General features: G+C 40.9%; 1 protein-coding gene and 1 non-coding gene across 5 annotated transcripts in view; one reads left to right on the top strand and one right to left on the bottom strand.

The window, feature by feature from the left end:
* Positions 1–21504, top strand: part of DNAAF9 (dynein axonemal assembly factor 9) — a 153494-nt gene that overhangs the window by 7194 nt on the left and 124796 nt on the right. For 2 of the 4 annotated variants that reach the window (XM_035302788.3, XM_035302787.3), the window contains exons 2-3: positions 15996–16075; positions 17004–17123. In XM_035302788.3, coding sequence (XP_035158679.1) covers positions 15996–16075; positions 17004–17123 — 200 coding nt within the window. The remainder of the gene's footprint in view (positions 1–15995; positions 16076–17003; positions 17124–21504) is intronic. The other 2 variants (XM_078371253.1, XM_035302789.3) reach the window with 1 other exon arrangement.
* Positions 14046–14262, bottom strand: LOC118154117 (small nucleolar RNA U3). Its single transcript, XR_004744032.2, has one exon. It is a non-coding gene; the product is annotated as a small nucleolar RNA U3 (small nucleolar RNA).

Genomic DNA, 21504 nt, shown 5'->3' with positions numbered 1-21504 from the left:
AAGAAAACTCAAAATGCAAAGCAAGCCAATGCCCTGAAATGCCTGAAAATGTGAAGCTTCATTCTCCAATTTGGATGCTGGCCAGGAAGGCTTGGTGCGGTACCTGTAGAAGTAAAAACGGTATGCTTAGTTAGACTTCTATGGCTTTCTTTCTGGCCCAGGGGTAGGGGCCTATATAACAGCCTTTTCGCTTGTATCTGGGATGACAGTATACTGAGGACTCTTATTTAGTGAGTGTTGTGGCATTAATAGTACACGTTATCTTAACAATGTTTCCGGGCCTATAATCCCAGCACTTTGGGAGGCCAAGGTGGGTGGATCACGAGGTCAAGAGATGGAGACCATCCTGGTCAATAAGGTGAAACCCCGTCTCTACTAAAAATACAAAAATTAACTGGGCATGGTAGTGCGCGCCTGTAGTCCCAGCTACTTGGGAGGCTGAGGCAGGAGAATTGCTTGAACCCAGAAGGCAGAGGTTGCGGTGAGCCGAGATCGTGCCATTGCACTCCAGTCTTGGTAACAACAGTGAAACTCCATCTCAAAAAAAAACCAACAACAACAAAAAAGAATGTTTCCCAGCTTGTGGGGTCTTCTCTGAGGTTCTGATCTTCGGAGAGAGGAGTGAATGAGATACAAATGCCCTTTAAGTGACACAGCTTAAATTACCGGTTTTGTCATGAAATGTTTAAAAAAGAAAGAAAAGCAGTGTTTGCAACTTGGATATTTAAAATTATTATCTGTGATTTTGAGCTCTAGTCTGAAGAAAAGTCAGCTCATTTGGCATTCTTTTTGTTTTTAACTTGTAATTTTGAAATAATTTTAGATTTATAGATGAATTTCAAATGTGACCCAGAGTGTTCCTATATACTCTTTACGCAGCTTCCCCTAATGTTAACATCTTTTTTTTTTTGAGACTGAGTTTTGCTCTTGTTACCCAGGCTGGAGTGCAATGGCGCGATCTCGGCTCACCGCAACCTCCGCCTCCTGGGTTCAGGCAATTCTCCTGCCTCAGCCTCCTGAGTAGCTGGGACTACAGGCACGCGCCACCATGCCCAGCTAATTTTTTGTATTTTTAGTAGAGACGAGGTTTCACCATGTTGACCAGGTTGGTCTCGATCTCTCAACCTCGTGATCCACCCGCCTGGGCCTCCCAAAGTGCTGGGATTACAGGCTTGAGCCACCGCGCCCGGCCAATGTTAACATCTTACAAATAACCATGGTGCATTTATCAAAAGTAAGAAATTAATGTTGGTATAATAGATTCATTTACTTAGTAAATTTTTGTTTACTTGGAGTTTACTACTCCAGTCTTTATTTGAGTTTTCCGGGTTTTCCCACACATTATTTTTGTCTTCCAGAATCCAACTCAGGATTTCACATTGTATTTAGATTTGGCGTGTTTTTAATGGTCAGAGAAATGAAGGAAAGGAATTGAATTGTGAATGCTTTGTGATTAAAGACTTGTGAAACTGACTTTACAAAGAGCAGATTGTGTGAGGAAATGTTCAGAGAACGCCAGAGAAAAGGAATAAAATGAAAAATGAAGTGTTGTCTACGCTGGAATATAGTGAACAAACTTCCAGATAACATTTTCCATTTGTGGCGGGTAACATTTTCTGAAGTTCTTGAATTTAGTTTGTAGAGTGTCCTGTGTATACCAATTCATGAAATATGTGTAGACACAAATTGCCATTGGACATGAGTTTTAACCATTTTAGATAAGGTGGCCTGTCAGGAATTAAATGTGGCAACTGGCGAGATTCTTAACAATAATGATTTAACTTTAAGAAGATGTCTGTCTAGAGGAAGGCAGGCCATCCTGTTACAGAGTCATCAGGGAACCAGGCCTCTTCTGTGTTTATCTTCTGCTGTTTTTTAGCAGGTGGCTTTTATTCACCATAGCTCCATGATCACAGAATGGCTTCAGGAACTCCAGCCATCATGTCTGTCAGACAAGAAGGGGCAACAGAAGGAGTTTCCTTCCTTGTTGAATCAGTTCCCTTCAGAGAGCTTTCCTGGAAGCTTCTACTTGATGACTTCTGTGTCTGTCTCATTGATCAACTGTGGAAACAAAGGGCCTGAACCTATTGCTGCCCCAAGTAAAGTTCTGGTACTCTACTAAGAAAGAAGAGGAGAATGGATGTAGATCAGTCAACTGTTTATTTTTACCAGGGAGGAGGCTGTGTAGAATGAAGTTTACATTGCTTAGGATTACTAATGGCTCTGTTGAGCTACATGAAAGTAGTGGGAGAAAATGAAAATCATTGAATAATTCAATGATGCCAGCACATTCTCCAGGCATATCATACGTGTGTATGTTTGTCCTTTCAGTTTGAGTCACCTTATGGTCGTTGATCAACCATGTATTAACTGTGACAGCAGCAACATTGGCCAGCCTTTTTCCATTGCAGGTTGTTCCTCCAGCAAAGACATCAGTGGGAAGTGTCATTTATTGCCGTGCTGTACATCCTGCTTTTTTGCCTTTTCTCCATATCTCTAGTTATGCAAAGGGAGGTAAATGATTACTGCTTTAGCACAGGGCCAGGTTTCTTAAACCTGTAGCAGTACTACAGTGAGCTCTTTTTAATCAGCACCTAAAGTCTAGATTAATGTTAATACGGCTTTTATTACTCCTGCTGTTGATTCCCAAACCCCACCAACATTTTATTGTGAAAAATTTCAAAAGTACAGAAGAGTTTCAAGAATTGTTCAGTGAACGTTTGTAAATACCATACCAAGATTCTATGCTTAATGTATTTGCTATATTTGCCTTATCATATAAGGCAAATCCTTTTCTCGATCCATCCAATTTTTTTTAATGCTTTTTTTTTTTTTTTTTTTTTTGAGACAGAGTTTTGCTCTTGTTACCCAGGCTGGAGTGCAATGGCGCGATCTCGGCTCACCGCAACCTCTGCCTCCTGAGTTCAAGCAATTCTCCTACCTCAGCCTCCCGAGTAGCTGGAACTACAGGCACGCGCCACCATGCCCAGCTAATTTTTGTATTTTAGTAGAGACGGGGGGTTTCACCTTGTTGACCAGGATGGTCTTGATCTCTTGACCTCGTGATCCACCCACCTCGGCCTCCCAAAGTGCTGGGATTATAAGCATGAGCCACTGCGCCCGGCCTTAATGCTTTTCAAAATAACTTGTAGACACCAGTGTGGTTCAACACTAAACATTCCTGGGATTGATTTTATATTAAGAATGCTTTCCATTTCAAGTGACGGAAGCCTAAGTCAAGGATTTATGTAAAAAATGGAATGTGTTAGCTTATTTGGCTGGAAAGGATAGTGGGAAGATATAGGAAGTGCCTTAGGGACTGGAGCCAAGACTCTGCTATCAGAATAGTTAACTCTGTCCATGCTATCTCTTACCTGCTTCTCACTACCTGGCTGTGCATTCTCCTATGAATATATCTTCCCCAAGGCGGGAAGATAGTTATCATAGCCCCAAACCACATTCTTCCTGCACTGTGACCTAGAGGCCATTTCTCTTTTAGCTCTAGAGAGCCCTGGAAAGGACTCCAGTTGACCTGACTTGCACCAGATAAATCATGATGTGACACTGGCCTGGAAGGATCACAGGATATATTACCAGGGGAGATAGTAATGGAATGTATGGAGGGCCGGACTCGGTTGCTCATGCCTGTAATCCCAGCACTTTGGGAGGCTGAAGCGGGCTGCTCACAAGGTGAAGAGATTGAGATCATCTTGGCCAACATGGTGAAACCCCATCTCTACTAAAAATAAAATTAGCTGGGCATGGTGACACGTGCCTATAGTCCCAGCTACTCGGGAAGCTGAGGCAAGAGAATCGCTTGAACCTGGGAGGCAGAGATTGCGGTGAGCCAAGATCGAGCCACTGCACTCTAGCCTGGTGACAGAGTGAGATTCTGTCTCAAAAAAGAAAAAAAATAATGGTGTAGCAGGAGCGGCCACGGGAAATGGATCTCTCAGACACTGAATACAGGAGGAAGAAGTTTATAGCATAGTTGCCTAACAGCCGAGAGGGTTCCTTCTTTATATAGGCTTATACTTTATATGTTACATGTGGAAGAATCTTAGGCTTATACTTTATATGTTACACGTGGAAGAATCTTAGGTTTATAGCTTAACATATGAAAAGGGTCTTGGTTTACAGTCTCAGGAATTACATATGAAAAGGATCTCGGTTTACAGTCTCAGGAATTACATATGAAAAGGGCTTCGGTTTACAGTCTTAGGAATGAAAAGAGGAAGTTTACAGTCTTAGGAAAAAGGAGAAGTTGATCTGAGATGACTGGGTCTCCCTCTTCAATGGAAAGTATGCTGAGTGGAGTATCGAACTCAGAAAGCTTTCCCACTCATTCTGAGGCTAGCGTGATCCTAGTACTTGATTAGCAAAGCACAAAGGAGAACTACAAATGCAAAAATCCTAAGTAAAACAATAGTATATTGAATCTAGAAGTACGGTAAAACAACAGTACTACTTCATGCATAAGTAGGGTTTGTCCAAGATGCAAGAATTGTTCATCATTCAGAAATCTGATAATGAAGTTAATAGGCTGGTAGATGCCCCCCCCCCCCCGTCCCAAAAAAATCTGTTTAAAATTTAACATTTCTGATTTAAAATGCTAATATAATAAGGTTGCAGCTAATGTAATAAGATAAGCAAAACAAATAATCATCTATCTATTGGCTGGGTTATTGCAGTAGACTCTTTTTTTTTTTTTTTTTTTTTTTGAGACAGGGTCTTACTCTGTCACCCAGGCTGGAGTGCAGTAGTGTGATCTCCACTCACAGCAGCCTCTGCCTCCCAGGCCCAAGCAATCCTCCCAACATAGCCTCCTGAGTAGTTGGGACTGCAGGTGTGTGCCACCACACCTGGCTAAGTTTTGTATTTTTTGTAGAGACAGGATTTTGCCATTTTGCACAGGCTGGTCTCAAACTCAAGCAATCACCTGCCTCGATCTCCCCCAGTGCTGGGATTACAGGCATGAGCCACCATTCCTGTCCAATAGTAGAGTCTTAATTGGTCTCTCAGGTCAAGTTTTTATCTTCCTTCAGTCTGTTTTCAACACAGCAAATAGAGTGATCTTATTAAAATTTAAGTCATTTCTTATGTCATACCTCTTTTTGAAGCACTCTAAACACTTACAAGTAAAAGCTGAAATCATCAGCTGCAAGACCTTAACTAATCTTAAGGTTAACATGCACATAATTTTTTTTTCTCCCTCCATCTTGTACCTACACTCTTACTCACCTACTCTGCTCCAGCCACGTAGGCTCAGTGACACTCCCTTCAGGGCCTTCGCCTTTGCTGCATAGCTTGTGCTCTCATATCCTTTAGGTCTTTATGCAAATGTGAAGCTTTTCTGATCTTGCTTTTAAACTGCACTCTACTCTCCTCTTAGGACTCACAACCTCCCACTTATTACAATATGACAAATATATTTTACTTATTAGTTTATCTCTCCTCTCTCACACCTCCCTCCCTTAAAATTAAGTTCTGGGAGTTTTGTTTCAAGGATTTTTTGTCCTTTCATTCATTGCTAAATCCCCAGTGCTCTAAACAGTGCCTGGCACGAAATAGGTGCTCAATAAAAAAAAAAAAAAAAAAAAAACAATGAATTAGGCTGGGCACGGTGGCTTACGCCTGTAATCCCAGCACTTTGGGAGGCCAAGATGGGCAGATCAAGAGATCAAGACCATCCTGGCCAACATGGTGAAACCACATCTCTATTAAAAAAAAAACAAAAACAAAGATGAATTGAGTTGAAATAAAAAAGAGATAAAACTGCTTTAATTCACCCCGAAAGCTTATGACAATAGACAAAACTGTTAAACTAATTAGAGTTTAGCAAGTTCTTTGAAAAATGTGATGGACTCTTTATTAGTCTGTTTTCACCCAGGAGAGGTGTTCAAGTGATCTCAGCAGTAAGCTGAGATTGTGCTCCAGCCTGGGCGACAGAGGAAGACTCTGTCTCAAAAATAAATAAATAAAATATATTTAACATCATTAGTGATCAGGTATGAGCCACTGCATTTGGCCAGCAGTTTTAAAAATGAGATTCAGTTCTATGTACTAAGCTGGAAAGATCTCCAAGGTATAATATTAAGTGAAAAAAAAACATGTTGCAGAGCAGTGACATATTTTAGTTTATGTAAAAACAAATACTTCCCCAACAAAAAACACCCAAACTATGTATTACTGAGAGTTCCATACCAAATTGTTCATAACAGTTTTCTATGATGAGATGAATCAGATTGGTATGTGAGGATTCATTTTGTAAAACATTCAAAACACAAAGTATACAGTATGTAAGAAGAATATGTTAGTATTCTAATTGTTTAATTTTCAAGATAAAAAAGCATAAATCATGTATGAAAAATAGGTAAAATAAAATTTCCAATTTATTTTTCATTTCCAGGGAAGCAAGATAATGAAATATAAACAAACAAAAAAAATACCTGACTGTATAATGCAGCAGTTGTTATAAAAGCAGTGAGCAACAAATTAACTATTTACATATAAGATGGGAAGAACAGAGATGATTGTTTACAATTCAATATATTGTACCCATGACTGGCTTTATTGTCAGGAAAGCAGTGGGATTTAGCAGAAAGAAAAAGTTCAGAGTCAGGGTACCTGGTCACTTAGGTTCTGATGATGTTAATCTTTATTTAGCTTTGGGCTCTTGGGCAGAGACTACATCTGCTTAGCTCTGGGTTTCTTGTCATCTCAGTCCTCTATCATGTCTAAATTCCGAGTCTGAATCCAAGGAACACAAGAAGTAAGTTATAATTTGATAGAAAGCAGCATCTTTGACACAAGCTGCATTATTGGGTCTGCTGAGTCTATGTGTCTTCTAAAAGTGGAACTTTGTAAAGTCATTGGTGACCACAGGCTGTCCACCCAGGATATGCCAGCCATGCTCCGGTAGACCTGGGGAATAGAGGATAGTGTCATTGCTGGGTGTGGTATATGTCTGAAAATTTTTTTCTTTCTTTTTCTTTTTATAGACAGAGTCTCACTCTGTTGTCCAGGCTAGAGTGCGGTGGAACAATCACTGCAGCCTGGAACTCCTGGGCTCAAGTGATCCCCCACCTCAGCCTCCTAAGTAGTTGGAACTTCTGCCGCACACCACCCTGTCTTAGTAATTTTTTTTTTTTTAGATTTTTTATAGATATGAGGTATTGCTGTGTTGCTGGCTGGTGTTGAATGCCTGGCCTCTCGCAGTGTTGGGATTACAGGTGTGAGCCACCGTGCCCAACCTTTGAATATTTCTATTAAAAGAGAAAAGATGGCTGGGCATGGTGGCTCATGCCTGTAATCTCAACACTTTGGGAGGCCAAAGTGGGCAGATCACCTGAGGTTAGGAGTTCAAGACCAGCCTGACCAACATGGAGAAACCCTGTCTCTACTAAAAATACCAAATTAGCTGGGAGTGGTGGCACATGCGTGTAATCCCAGCTACTTGAGAGGCTGAGGCAGGAGAATTGCTTAAACCCAGGAGGCAGAGGTTGCGGCAAGCTGAGATAGCACCATTTTTCTCTAGCCTGGGCAACAAGAGCGAAACTCTGTCTCCAAAAAAAAAAAAAGACTGGTGGTTGGATACATAAGAAACTCCTAGTGGTTACCTCATTGATCCTCTGATGGGTGAGGATCAGTGATGGCTTTATGTAATATTCCTTTTTCTAACTCAAAATACACAGTAAGTATTCTACATACCTAATTTTAAAAAACAGTAATGTAGACAACAGATATGCCAAAATGTTAACAGTGGTTAATTCTGGCTGCTGGGAGTGTGAGTCGTTGGGAGTTTTAAAATACTTACTAGGTTTTCTTTTTTTTAATTAAAAGGTAAATAATTAAGTGACATGTTTTATGCTTCAGTGACAAAAGACTAGCTTGTAGTTAATAATTAAATTTGGGAAGCAAGAAAATATGCAAAGGAATAATAGAATTTAGTTTTGCCATGTGTTAATAAAAAACAATAATTAGGACTGGTTTTCTCTGGAAAGAAGAAAGTCTTTCTACATTTTATATGCTTACACTTTATTTGGATTAACACAGTCATGGAAAGGAAACTGTTTTCAATATTGTCTTGGCTTTGTACAGCCATAGTTGGGGAGCTGTTTTTTTCTTGGTCACCTGACCTTTTCCTGCTTTTGTGACTTGCTGGTTGTAACTTTGAAAACCAAAGAGCTTTGGGTAACCTTGGCAGTGAAGCAGCCTACTGTCTGATGGGTTGGGAAGTGGGCCAGAGGACCAACTCAATGAACTGTTTCTAGTGCGGAGAATGACTGCAAGATCAGCCTTCTACTAAACATGAGAAATTGGGGAGAGGCCGGCAATCTTCATTGCCCAGAAAAAGTTTTTCTTTAATCTTCTTGATCATCTTGCGGTTTCAACCCTGCTGCTTCTAAAACTTGGTTACTTTCCTCTCACTCCCATATTTTTATTATGAAAATGTTCAAACCATACATAAAATGTGAGAGAAGGCTGGTCGAGACAGCTCACACCTGTAATCCCAGCACTCTGGGAGGCCAAGGCGAGCAAATCACCTGAGGTCAGGAGTTTGAGACCAGCCTGCCAACATGGTGAAACCCCATCTCTACTAAAAATGCAAACCAATTAGCCAGGTGTGATGGCTGGCACCTGTAATCTCAACTACTTGGGAGGCTGAGGCAGGAAAATCGCTTGAACATGGGAGGCGGAGGTTGTGGTAAGCCGAGACTGCGCCATTGCTCTCCAGCCTAGGCAACAAGAAAAAAAAAATACACATGTCGTAAACTTTACCATTTTAACTATTTTAAAGTGTACAATTCAGTGGCATTAAGTACATTCACATTGTTAAACTAAAATCACCACCATCCATCCACACATCTCTTCGTCTTGCAAAACTGAAACCATACCTATTAAACAATAACTTCTTATTCTCTCTCCCATCCAGCACCTGGCAACCTCCATTCTGTGAAATTGACTGTTCTAGCACCTCATAAAAAAGTAGAATCATACAGTATTTGTACTTTTATGGCTGAATTTCACTTAGCGTAATATTCTTAAGGTTTATATTGTAGCATATGTCAGAATTTCCTTTTTAAGGCTAAATATTCCATTGTGTGTATATATCACATTTTGTTTATCACTTTGGGTTGCTTCCACCTTTTGGCTGTTGCAAATAGTGCTGCTCTGAAGATGGGTGTCATATACAAATATTTCCTTCAGTCCCTGCTTTCAATTCTTTGGAGTTTATACCCAGAACTGGAATTTCTAGATCATGTGGTCATTCTATTTTAAATTTTTTGAGAAACTGCCATACTGTTTTCCATAGTGGTTGCAGCATTTTACATTCCCACCAACAGTGCACAAGGGTTCCAATTTATCCAAATCCTTAATGGCACTTGTTATTTTCTAGTTTTTTGATAGTAGCTAAACTAATGGATATGAAGTAATATTTCATTATGGTTATGATTTGCATTTCTCTAGTAATTAGTGGTGTTGAGTTTCTCTTCATGTGATTATTGGCCATTTGCATAGCCTCTTTGAAGAAATGTCCTTTGTCCATTTTTTTTCTTTGAAACAGAGTCTTGCTCTGTTGCCCCGGCTGGAGTGCAGTGGCGTGAACACAGCTTACACTGCACCCTCAACCTTTTGGGCTCAGGTGATCCTCTCACCTTAGCCTTGTGAGTAGTTGGGACCGCAGGCACATGCCACCACATCTGGCTAAATTTTTTTTTTTCAACTTTTTGTAGAGACAAGGTCTCCCTGTGTTGCCCAGGCTGGTCTCAAACTCATGGGCTCAAGCAGTCCTCCACCTTGGCCTCTCACAGTACTGAGATTACAGGCATGAACCACCTGCCCGGCCCCATGGCCCATTTTTGAATTAGATTTTTTGGTTGTGGTTGTTGAGTTATATAGATGATTTGTCTTTTTGCTCTCTTGGTTGTGTCATTTGATGCACAGAAGTTCTAAATTTTAAATGTCTAGTTGATATATTTTTTTATTTGTTGTCTGGGCTTTTGGTGCCATTTTCAAGAATTCATTGCCAAATCCAGTTTCATAAAGATTTTCCTTTGTGTTTTCTTCTCAGAGTTTTATGTTTTTAGGTTTATGTTTGGGTCTTTGATACTTTTTTTTTTTTTTAATAGAGACGGGGTTTCACCATGTTGGCCAGGATGGTCTCGATCTCTTGACCTTGTGATCCGCCTGCCTCTGCCTCCCAAAGTGCTGGGATTACAGGTGTGAGCCACCGCGCCTGGCCCTTTGATACATTTTGAATTAATTTTTGTATATGGTATACAGTAAGGTCTAACTTTATTCTTTTGGATGTAGATATCTAGTTTTCCCAGCACCATTTGTTTGAAAGACTGTTCTTATTGAGTGGACTTGGCATCCTTGTCAAAAATCATTTGACCCAGGTATATGAGGGTTTGTTTCTGGTCTCTCTGTTCTGTTTCATTGGTCTGTATGTCCATCTTATGCCAGTACCCCACTGTTGATGACTGAGCTTTGTATAATTTTTAAAATCAGGAAGTGTGAGTTCTACAACTTTGATCTTTTTCAAGATTGTTTTGGGTATTCAGAGTCTCTTGAGATTACATATAAATTTTAGAATGGATTTTTCTACTTCTGTAAAAAACATCGTTGGGATTTGAGAAGGATTATATTGAATTTGTAGATTGCTTTGGGCAGCATTGACAGCTTAATGATACTGTCTACCAATGCATGAACAGAGGATATATATATATATTTTTTTTGAGACAGAGTTTCGCTCCTGTTACCCAGGCTGGAGTGCAATGGTGTGATCTCGGCTCACCGCAACCTGGGTTCAGGCAATTCTCCTGCCTCAGCCTCCTGAGTAGCTGGGATTACAGGCACGTGCCACCATGCCCAGCTAATTTTTTTTGTATTTTTAGTAGAGACGGGGTTTCACCAAGTTGACCAGGATGGTCTCAATCTCTTGACCTCATGATCCACCCGCCTTGGCCTCCCAAAGTGCTGGGATTACAGGCGTGAGCCACCGCGCCTGGCCGAACAGAGGATATCTTTTTATTTATTGCTGTCTTCTGTAATTTCTTTCAGAAATATGTGAGTGATCCAGTTTCTCCGAATTCTGTTTGGTAGTCACTATTTTTCATTTTATCTATTCTAATAGATGTATAGTAATATCTCCTGGTTTTAATTTGCATTTCCATAATAGAAAATTATGTTGAACATGTAGTCGTGGGGCTTCTCTGCCATTTCTGAATCTTCTTTAACAAATTATTTCTTCATACCTTTTGCCCACTTTCTAATTGGGTTATTTTTTACCATTGAGTTTTCAGAGTGCTTTATGTATTCCACATATGGTTCTTTTTCAAATATGTGGTTTGCAAATATTTTCTCCCAGTGGGTAGCTTGTCTTTTCATTCTCTCAACAGAGTCTTTCATAGAGCAGCACTTTAAAATTTTAATGAAGTTCACATTATCATTTTTTTCCCCTATGGATTACACTTTCTGGTGTCAAATATAAGAACTCTTCACCAAGTCCTAGGTCCTGAATATTTTCTTCCAAAGATTTTATAATTTTACATTTAGATCTATTGTGCTTTAATTTTTATATAGTGTATAAGGTTGAGGTTTATGTTTTTGCCTATGGATATCCAGTTATACTAGCCTTACTTATTGAAAAGACGATTCCATCCAACATTGAATTGTTTGTATATGTTTGTTAACAAATAAACCCCGTCTCTACTAAAAATACAAAAATTAACTGGGCATGGTGGTGCATGCCTGTAGTCCCAGCTACTCGGGAGGCTGAGGCAGGAGAATGGGTTGAACCCAGGAGGCGGAGGTTGTGGTGAGCCGAGATCGAGCCATTGCACTCCAGCCTGGGTAACAAGAGCAAAACTCTGTCTCAAAAAAAAAAAAAAGAATTAGTTTAGTTGTACTTGTGTGGGTCTGTTTCTGGCTACTCTATTCTGTTCCATTGATCTGTGTCTATCCCTTAGCCAGTACCACTGTCTTGATTATTTTAGCTATGCAATATGTCTTGACATTGGGTAGAATGATTCCTCCCACATTATTTTTTCAAAAAAATTTTGAGCTATTCTAGTTCTTTTACTTTTCCTTATAAGTTTTATTTATTTTATTTTTAAGAGATGAGATCTCACTATATTACCCAGGCTGGCCTCAAACTCCTGGACTCAAGTGATCTTCCCACCTTAGCCTCCTAGTAGCTGGGACTAAGACCTGTACCACTGTGCCTGGCTTATGTAAATTTTAGAAAAATCTCTTCGACATCTATAAAAAATAGTAAATTTTTGTAGGAATGCATTAAACTTAACACGTTGGAGAGAATTAATATCAGTACTATGTTGAGGCTCCTAATCTGTGATTAGATAAGTCTTTCTATTTATTTAGGTCTTCTTTAATTTCTTTAATCAGTGTTTTGTAGTTTTTAGCCTGTAATTTCTATGTATGTTATGTTAGGTTTATACCTAGGTATTTAATTTTTAAGAGATTATAAATGGTATTATATTTAAAATTTTGGTTTCCTATAAAATTACAATTGTCCCAGCACTTTGGAAGGCCAAGGTGAGAGTATCACTTGAAGCTAAGGAATTCAAGGCCAACCTAGGAAGGCAACAAAGTGAGACCCTATCTCTTCAAAATTTCTATTTAGAATTAGCTTGTGTGGTGGCATGTGCCTGTAGTTTCAGCTACTTGGAAGGCTAAGGTGGGATGATCACTTGAGCCCATGAGTCCAGGAGTTAGAGACTGCAGTGAGCTATGATCACACCACTGTACTCCATCCTGGACATCAGAGCAAGACCCTGTCTCTCAAAAAATTTCAGTAGATTTTTATATGTTGATCTTGTATCTTGAGACCTTATTGAACTCACTTATTAGTTCTAGGAATTTTGGTAGAATCCGTAAGATTTCCTACAGAGACCATCATGTCATCTACAAATAGGACATATCTGCAAACAGGAACTGTTTTTTTTCTTTCTTTTCAATCTGTGTGTCTTTTACTTCCTTTTATTACCTTGCTCTGTTGGCTAGAACTTCGGTGTTATATTAAATAGAAGTAGTGAGAGTAGACATGCTCATCTTCCTCACCTTAGAAGAAAAACATTCAGACTTTGACTGTTATGTGTAATTAGAAACTTTGCTTGGTGGGTTTTTTAGATGATCTTTATCATGTTGAGGAAACAATTCCTAGTTTTCTGAGTGTTTTTTTCCTTTTTCTTTTTTGATGCATAATAGATATACATATTTTCAGGTTACATTCATATGATTTGTCTTTCCAAATCAAATTAGTGTAATTGGGATATCCATCAATTCTGAGTGTTTTTATTATGAATGGGTGCTTTTATTAAATGATTTTTCTGCATCCGTTTTTTGGTTGTGTGATTTTTCTACTTCAGCCTGTTAATATGAGGGATTACATTGATTGATTCATGAATAATGAACCAGCCTCGAGTATCGCTGTGGTAAATTCCACTTGGTCCTAGTATATAGTTGTTTTATGTTGCTGAATTTTATTTACTATATTTTGTTAAGGATGTTTACGTTTAATTTTTTTTAAAAAAGCCGGGCACGATGGTGCACGCCTGTAATCCCAGCTACTCAGGAGGTTGAGGAGGGAGGATTGCTTGACCCCAGGAGTTCAAGTCCAGCCTAGGTAACATTAATGAGACCTCATCTCTTAAAAAAAAAAAAAGGCAGGGGGCTGGGCATGGTGGCTTGTACCTGTAATCCAGCACTTTGGGAGGCCAAGGTGGGCGAATTACCTGATGTCGAGAGTTCGAGACTAGCCTGAACAACATAGAGAAACCCTGTCTCTACCAGAAATATGAAATTAGCTATTCCTATAATCTGAGCTACTCGGGAAGCTGAGGCAGGAGAATCGCTTGAACCAGAAGGCAGAGGTTGTGGTGAGCTGAGATTACACCATTGCACGCCAGCTTGGGCAACAAGAGTGCAACTTGTTTACATCTATATTCATGATGGATTTTGATTTGTAGGTTTCTTTCTCTTTTTGATACTTTTTGTTTTTGTTTAATGATTAAAGGGGAACCACTTAGACTGCATCCTCTCCTTCTTACTCTCCCAGAGGAAGAAAACAGTCATCAGTGGCAAATGGCAGTTGCAGCAAAGCAACAGCAAAAGCTGACTTTATGCTCAGAAAAGAACACTGTGCCTCCTTCTTGTGGTTTCTAGTGTGCTACTCATTCAGAGAGACTTCTCTAATAACGAACTATAGGAATGAATAATTCCTGAAAGCATAGTCTTTGGTACTAAACTTTTTCTAGTTTTGGTATCACATGGAAGACTGTGAAACTTCATGGAAAATAGTGATGAAGACCATTAAGTCATGGAGTGAATAAGTTGGGACATGGGAACATCAAAAAGAATCCAGTGGGGCAGCTGATGTGGTGACGCGTGGCTGTAATCCCAGCACTTTGAGTCTGAGGTGGGTGGATCCCTTGAGGTCAGGAGTTCGAGACCAGCCTGGCCAATATGGTGAAATTCTCTCTCTACTAAAAAACACAAAAATTAGCCAGGTGTGGTAGTGCACATCTGTAATCCCAGCTACTTGGGAGACTGAGGCATCAGAATTGCTTGAACCTAGGAGGCGGAGGTTGCCATGAGCTGAGATTGCACCACTGCACTCCAGCCTGGGTGACAGAGCAAGAGTCCATCTCAAAAAAAAAAAAAAATAATAATAATAATTCAGGAATTATCAAAGAGAAATAGTGTTGTTTGGCTGCAAATACTGTTTTGAGGTGAGTGTAAGGCAGTGTACTGGAAGAGATTCAGTAAGGATTGGGGGTGACTCCTGGCTTCAATAGCGAAAATTAGTGTAGTTGGTTTGTACAGGCTATTAGTTAACAATGGTGTTGTAGCACTGGGATTATATTGACTATAGAGAAAACGTTAAATATAAGAATGTTAGCAATCCAGGCGCAGTGGCTCATGCCTGTAATCCCAGCACTTTGGGAGGCTGAGGCAGGTGGATCTCCTGACGTCAGGAGTTTGAGACCTGCTTGGCCAACATGGCAAAACTCTATCTCTACTAAAATACAAAAATTAGCCGGATATGGTGGCGTGTACCTGTAATCCCAGCTACTTGAGAGGCTGAGGTGGGAGAATCACTTGAACTGGGAGGCAGAGGTTGCAGTGAGCCGAGATCACTCCACTGCACTCCAGCCTGGGCCACAGAGCGAGACTTTGTCTCCAAAAAAAAAGTGTTAGAGAATGAATAGTAGAGGCAGATCCTAGACCTGGAGATGATGAGACCAGATACAAGGATCAGTCTTGAACAGGAAATTGGGTGCCTCTCTCTGGAGCTTCTGGGAAGGAGGGGGTGGATATGGAGAGAATGGGGTCCTTAGAAATAATATGAATGTCTGGAATGACTCACATTTTGCTTGAGCAAAGGGAATATCCATCTAGGGCTGAAGATATAATAGGTCTGTACAGAAATGGATGCAAGTATTTTCTGCTGACGCTCCATATATGGGTAGCTGTGAGGATGAATCAGAGCTACGTTTAGGTCCTCAGGCCAATTTGGAGGTTTCGTTTGTATTTGTTTTCGAGACAGACTGATGAGGACCGCTGGTGGGGTGATCAGTGTGGGAAACTCTTCTTTGAAAAATCTTCAAAAATGAAAAGTCATTGGAAGTTCTTGGAGTCAGCTGCTGAGGCTTAATCCTTTGCACCATTAGAGAGGAACTTTGGCTTCATCTTCTGTTGGGCCGGAGAGCCACTGACCATCCAGTTTGTAATCAGCAGGTCAGATTTAATCTTCAGACCAAGTCTGCACAATCTCTTCCAGAAAATAAAAGAGAAAGGAACCTTCCCAATTCATTATATGGTTCTGATACCAGAATCAGACAAGAATCAATTGCCATTCCTAGCATAGTCATTCCTCTTCTTCATGCCTACTCTGTGGGACACAGGATGCTGCTCTTCTCATGGGGCTGTCCTGGAACCCAGGGGACCATTTTCTGTTCTTGTTGCAGCTGCGGCCGACTTCGGCAGGTTCAGAGCATCCTGACCCAGAGCAGCAAGTCTCGGCCAGATGGGATCCTCTGCATCCTAGGTCAGTGCTTTTAACACGGTGGGACTCAGGGCTGGGGCAGCTTGACTTTTTTTGTTCACAGGAAGGTATTAGTAATAGTACCAATGTGAAATAAGCTGTGAGTTAGTGTCTTCCTAGTTCTTGTTCCCCTGAAATTTGTTGCTGTTTTGATGAGGTTAGATGAGCTATCAGTGAGATAGGAAGCCCATTTTTGAAGCTACTTCTGCCTTAAGCCCTTCTTTTGGCCTCACATATATAGCTCCCTCCTGCCATGAAACATCCCTCTTGCCCAAAGCCATACTCTGAGACTTCACAGATATCAGGAACCAGGTAATAAATACATATCTGAAGCATTGAGAGATGAAAGTGAAGACAGTACTGTTTAATTTCCTTTTTATTTGTCTCTAATTCTGCCCCACTAGACTGTAAGCTTCATGAGGGTCATTTTCAGGCATATTTACCACCATACCCCAGCATCCAATATAGTGCTACACCTTGAGCCTCATATTTGTGAAGTGATAAGTGTTTGTAATTCCAATCACTTGTCCTCGTCGTCACATTATTGGGTTCTTTTCAAGCCACCTTAATCTGCCTTTGTTTGATCCCACATGTTTTGGTAAAGATCTCTTTGAAAGGTGAATTTTTTTCTGACCCCTATTCTTAAGCCAACTGAAAATATTCAAGATGAATCCTTTTCAGAAATTAACAGCCTTAATAATCTGTGCTGTTTGATTGTCTTAGTTACAAGATGCTGGAATTCAAGTAAAGGTACTTGATGCTGAGGCCTGTTTCTTCCACAGAATTGTGTAGCTTGGTTTCTGGCACAAAAGTGGTCTGAGCTGTGTCCTTCAGCTTGATCCATCCGGGTTTTGCTGAGCAGGGCCTAATTATTGGCTCATTTGCTCCCCATAGTACAGTACAGCTAATCAGAGCCTCCTTCACCTTGCAGGAATCGATAGCAGGTACAATGAAGGCTGCAGAGAGCTGGCAAATTATCTCCTATTTGGTTTGTACAATCAGAATACCAGTGATTTTGAGAAAACGGGATTTTCTGAAGAAGTGCTAGATGGTAAGTATGTATTGGTAAACTCTGTGTGATAGAAGAGTAAGAGTTTTATTTCTTTGGATCCTTATTTTATGGTCTTTTTATGGAAAAAAAGTTTAAAATGGTTCAAAGTCCCAGTAAATGTTTGCCTTTTAAAGAATGAGAAAAACAGCATTTTTTGTTTGCTGACGTATTAAGTAGCAACAAGTATTTTTCAGAATATATTTACTAATTCAGCTTTAGAGAAACATGTAAACATCAGTGTTTAGCTTTATCTTTTTTTTGGCAAAGTACTGGTTTTCCTCTTAATTGCCCACTGCCTCTACATGCTGAAGGTTCAGATTACATGCTCTTGTCCTGTGAAAGGCCCTTCAGTTGTGAGGTAAGGATGGGCCTGCAGGCAGCTCCTACAAGGAAGACTTCTTGTGGCTTATCAGCCAAGGAACAAAGGCTCTTTGTCCTGCTGTCTTTGGGAATTGTTTTCTCTGTGACTTTAATTCATGAAGATGCCTGTGACTACAATGCTGGATTTCTGTTTACATTCCTCTTTCCTTAGCACTGAGACACTTTGCCTGTGTTGATGCTGCTGGAGGCTGTTGCCCAGGAGCTATCTCTGATATCACATATTTAGAATTATGCTTTGTATGCCAGATGGGTCAGGAGACACTGGACTAGACAAATAAAAGTGGAGGACAGACAGACTGCTCTTGTGAGGCAGCTGGGGAAGGCATGAAAACAAACATCTGATGTGAAATAATATTGCTCTGTGTCTAATGCAGTAGTTCTCAACTGGGAGCGGTTTTGTCCTGCAGGGGACATTTGGCAATGTCTGAAGACATTTTGATTATCAAAACTGGGTGGGATATGCCACTGGCATTTAGTGGGTAGAGGCCAGAGATGATGCTAAACATCTACAGTGCATAGGACAGTCACCCAGAACAAGGAATTCACTGATCTAAACTGTCAGTAGTGCCAGGGTTGAGAAATCCTGGTCTAGTGTATATGAAAATTCTTCTCTAGTTAAGTCCTTAATCGTGTTTCTTCTTCTTTTTTTTTTTATTATATTTTATTTCTCTAATAGTGTTTATTCTTATAGACTGATTAAAGCTTTCCTTTTAAGAGTTTACTGAAATTACTCCTTACATTAAATTTTGTAAATTCAAATTTGGTTTCAGATTTTGATTACAAAATATTTTTTCCTTATGCTATACAGCATCTGCTGGTTTTAAAAAAAGTAATCTTGGTAGCTGATACCAGTTACACACTTCACCACAGTCAAGGTTGCTAAGGACATTACAGTACTGAAATTAAGGAAATAGTTTAAATCCTCAAAGGTGTGCTTTTTTGCTTATCTTTGTTTTTGTCTTTTTTTTTTTTTTTTTGAAACCGTCTCACTCTGTTGCCCAGGCTGGAGTGCAGTGGTGCGATCTTGGCTCTCTGCAACCTCCACCTCCTGGGTTCAAGTGATTCTCCTGCATCAGCCTCTTGAATAGCTGGGATTACAGATATGCGCCACCACACTCCACTAATTTTTTATTTTTATTTGAGACGGAATCTCGCTCTGTCACCCAGGCTGGAGAGTTGTGTCATAATCTTGGCTCACTGCAACCTCTACCTTCTGGGTTCAAGCGATTTTTCTGCCTCAGCCTCCTCAGTAGCTTGGACTACAGGCATGCACCACCACGCCCGGCTAATTTTTGTATTTTTAGTAGAGATGGGGTTTCACCATATTGGCCAGGCTGGTCTCGAACTTCTGATCTCATGATTAACCCGCCTCAGACTCCAAATGTGCTGGGATTAATTTTTGAATTTTTAGTAGAGTTGGGGTTTCTCCATGTTGGCCAGGCTGGTCTCGAACTTCTGACTTCACGAGATCTACCCGCCTCGGCTTCCCAAAGTGCTGAGATTACAGGCGTGAACCACCGTGCCTGGCCTGTTTTTATCTTTTTACCTGGCACAGTGGTGCTTAGGAAATAATTGTTATCCTACAAATTAATAAATTTGTTTATACAAGTAGAAAGCAGAGATCACCAGATTTTTACATTTTGATCTCATGAGAGAGGGAAAAGCCAATATGAATTTATTTCTAAAAGCAACATTTATTTATTTAATTTATTTTTTGAGATGAGTCTTGCTCTGTTACCCAGGCTGGAGTGCACTGCTGTGATCTTGGCTCACTGCTACCTCCTCCTCCTGGGTTCAAGGGATTCTCTCTGCCTCAGCCTCCCAAGTAGCTGGGAGGCTACTGGGGCTACATGGAGGCCACCTGCCACCATGCCTGCCTAATTTTTGTATTTATAGTGGGGATGGGATTTCACCATGTTGGCCAGGCTGGTCTGAAACTCCTGACCTCAGGTGATCCATCTGCCTCAGCCTCATGGGGTGTTTGGATTACAGGCATGAACCACCACACAAGCCTAAAAGCAACGTCTAAATAGTTTACGTATTCATTCCATTCTCTATGCTTTCCTCTTTTCCCTGACTGTAACTTGGTTCATAGTGATGACAACCAGAGTTCTAAGAGATTTGGGGAATGCTTAATTAGGTTTAGTAATTACTGTGTTATGCCTCTTATTGGATCCTAATTCTTGGAGGCATGTTACATTTTACCGTAAAGTATAATACACACCAGAAGCCCTCAGTCTCTCCGGGTGACATCCAACTCTCATTCCTCTGCAGGTGGTCTACAAATGACTCAGGACAGGGCTCTTTGGAGGGAGAGTGTGATAAAGACCAGTATTCTGAGAGATGAGAAGGGCCTCCATCCCACCCTTTGCTACCCTTTGACTCTGGTGCTTACCTAAAGACTCAGTAGTGATGAGGCTGCTACATGCTGTGTTCCCTGGAACACCCTGGGTCTTACCAGGCGTGGAGATCAGAGTGGCTTAAAAGGCTAGACTCATGGGGTTTTATTTCAGGAGGCTGCTCAGCTGTGTGGTCAAATGTGGTCAGTATTGACGGGGCATATAAGATGTTTTTGTTGTTGGCATTACCCTATACCTGCTGCGTTAGGTGTTCTCTGCCCCTTTCTCACCTCTAGCCACGTCCTCTGGCAACTTCTAGTTTCATCTTTTTTTTTTTTTTTCCCCCGAGATGGAGTGTTGCCCAGGCTGGAGTGCAGTGGCCTGATCTCTGCTCACTGCAACCTCTACCTCCCAGGTTCAAGTGATTCTCCTGCCTCAGCCTCCCAAGTAGCTAGGATTATAGGCATGCACCAGCACACCTGGCTAATTTTGTATTTTCAGTGGAGACAGGGTTTCTCCATGTTGGTCAGGCTGGTCTCAAACTCCCGACCTCAGGTGATCCACCTGCCTTGGCCTCCCAAAGTGCTGGTGTTACAGGTGTGAGCCACTGCGCCCAACCTAATTTCATCTTCTTAAGAGACTTAATGGCTCTGGTTTCTGAGGAGTGATAGAATGGGGCCTCTGGTTTTCTCCTGGAAGTATGACTGCCTTTTTCCCCAATGGTCAAACTGATTTAATATCCTACCTCATCCCATGGCTCTTCCGTTTACCTGGGTTTACTTGCATTCTTGGGATTGCTTTATTTACTTGACTCACCAGCATTGATGACTATTCCTTAAATCTGTAAGGTGCTGATCTATTTATAGAAGCTCTTCCCCTGGCCTCTACTTCCTTCCTCCGAGCCTTTCCTGTGTACAAAGCTCGCCACCACACATAGTAACTCTTCCTCTAAAGGGACAAGCAGTGTCGTTGGGCTTGCAGTTGCCTTAGAGCCAGATGAGCCAATAGCCTAGAGCTTTAGACACTGATGTCTGAGGGAGAACCAGTCACTAGCCATATTTGGTGCTGTTTCCCTGCCTCAGTGGCCTTAAGCTGTGGGGTTTCCATATAGTATTGATCTCTGCAGTGAAGTACACAGCCATGTCTGGTTCCATAGATGTGACTATGCGAACGCTATGCCTCAATAGATAGAGGCTGTTCTTTGACTTGTTCTGCAACTGCATTGCCAGACCCAGAGGGCCGTGGTGGTGGGAGTATTGCTTGGGGACTAGGAAATTCTTGCTGTCAACATTTGAAAGTTCTAAAGTCACTTTGAAGCTGTAAACCAAAAATAAAATTCTAAGCCCCCAACCAATTGAATGGACCCCTGTGTTGGCCAAGGGCATTCCAAAGTAAACTGAAAAACAAGTTTAAGCCAGGATAGGAAGCAGGGATTGGCAGTGCCTCATTTTGTCCTCTTCCTTTTGTCCTCCTCCTTTTGGAATTCAGGCACAACTGACCAACATTAACATTAAAACAAAGATCTTGGCCAGGTTCAGTGGCTCAGGTCTGTAATCCTGGCACTTTGAGAGGCCAGGGTGGCTGGATCATTTAAGCTCAGGAGTTTGAGACCAGCCTGGGCCACATGGCCAAAACTCTATCTCTACAAAAAAATACAAAAA

The sequence above is a fragment of the Callithrix jacchus genome, chromosome 5 (genome assembly GCF_049354715.1).
Source record: "Callithrix jacchus isolate 240 chromosome 5, calJac240_pri, whole genome shotgun sequence".
Lineage (NCBI taxonomy): Eukaryota > Metazoa > Chordata > Mammalia > Primates > Cebidae > Callithrix > Callithrix jacchus.
This window is presented reverse-complemented; position numbering and strand designations above follow the sequence as displayed.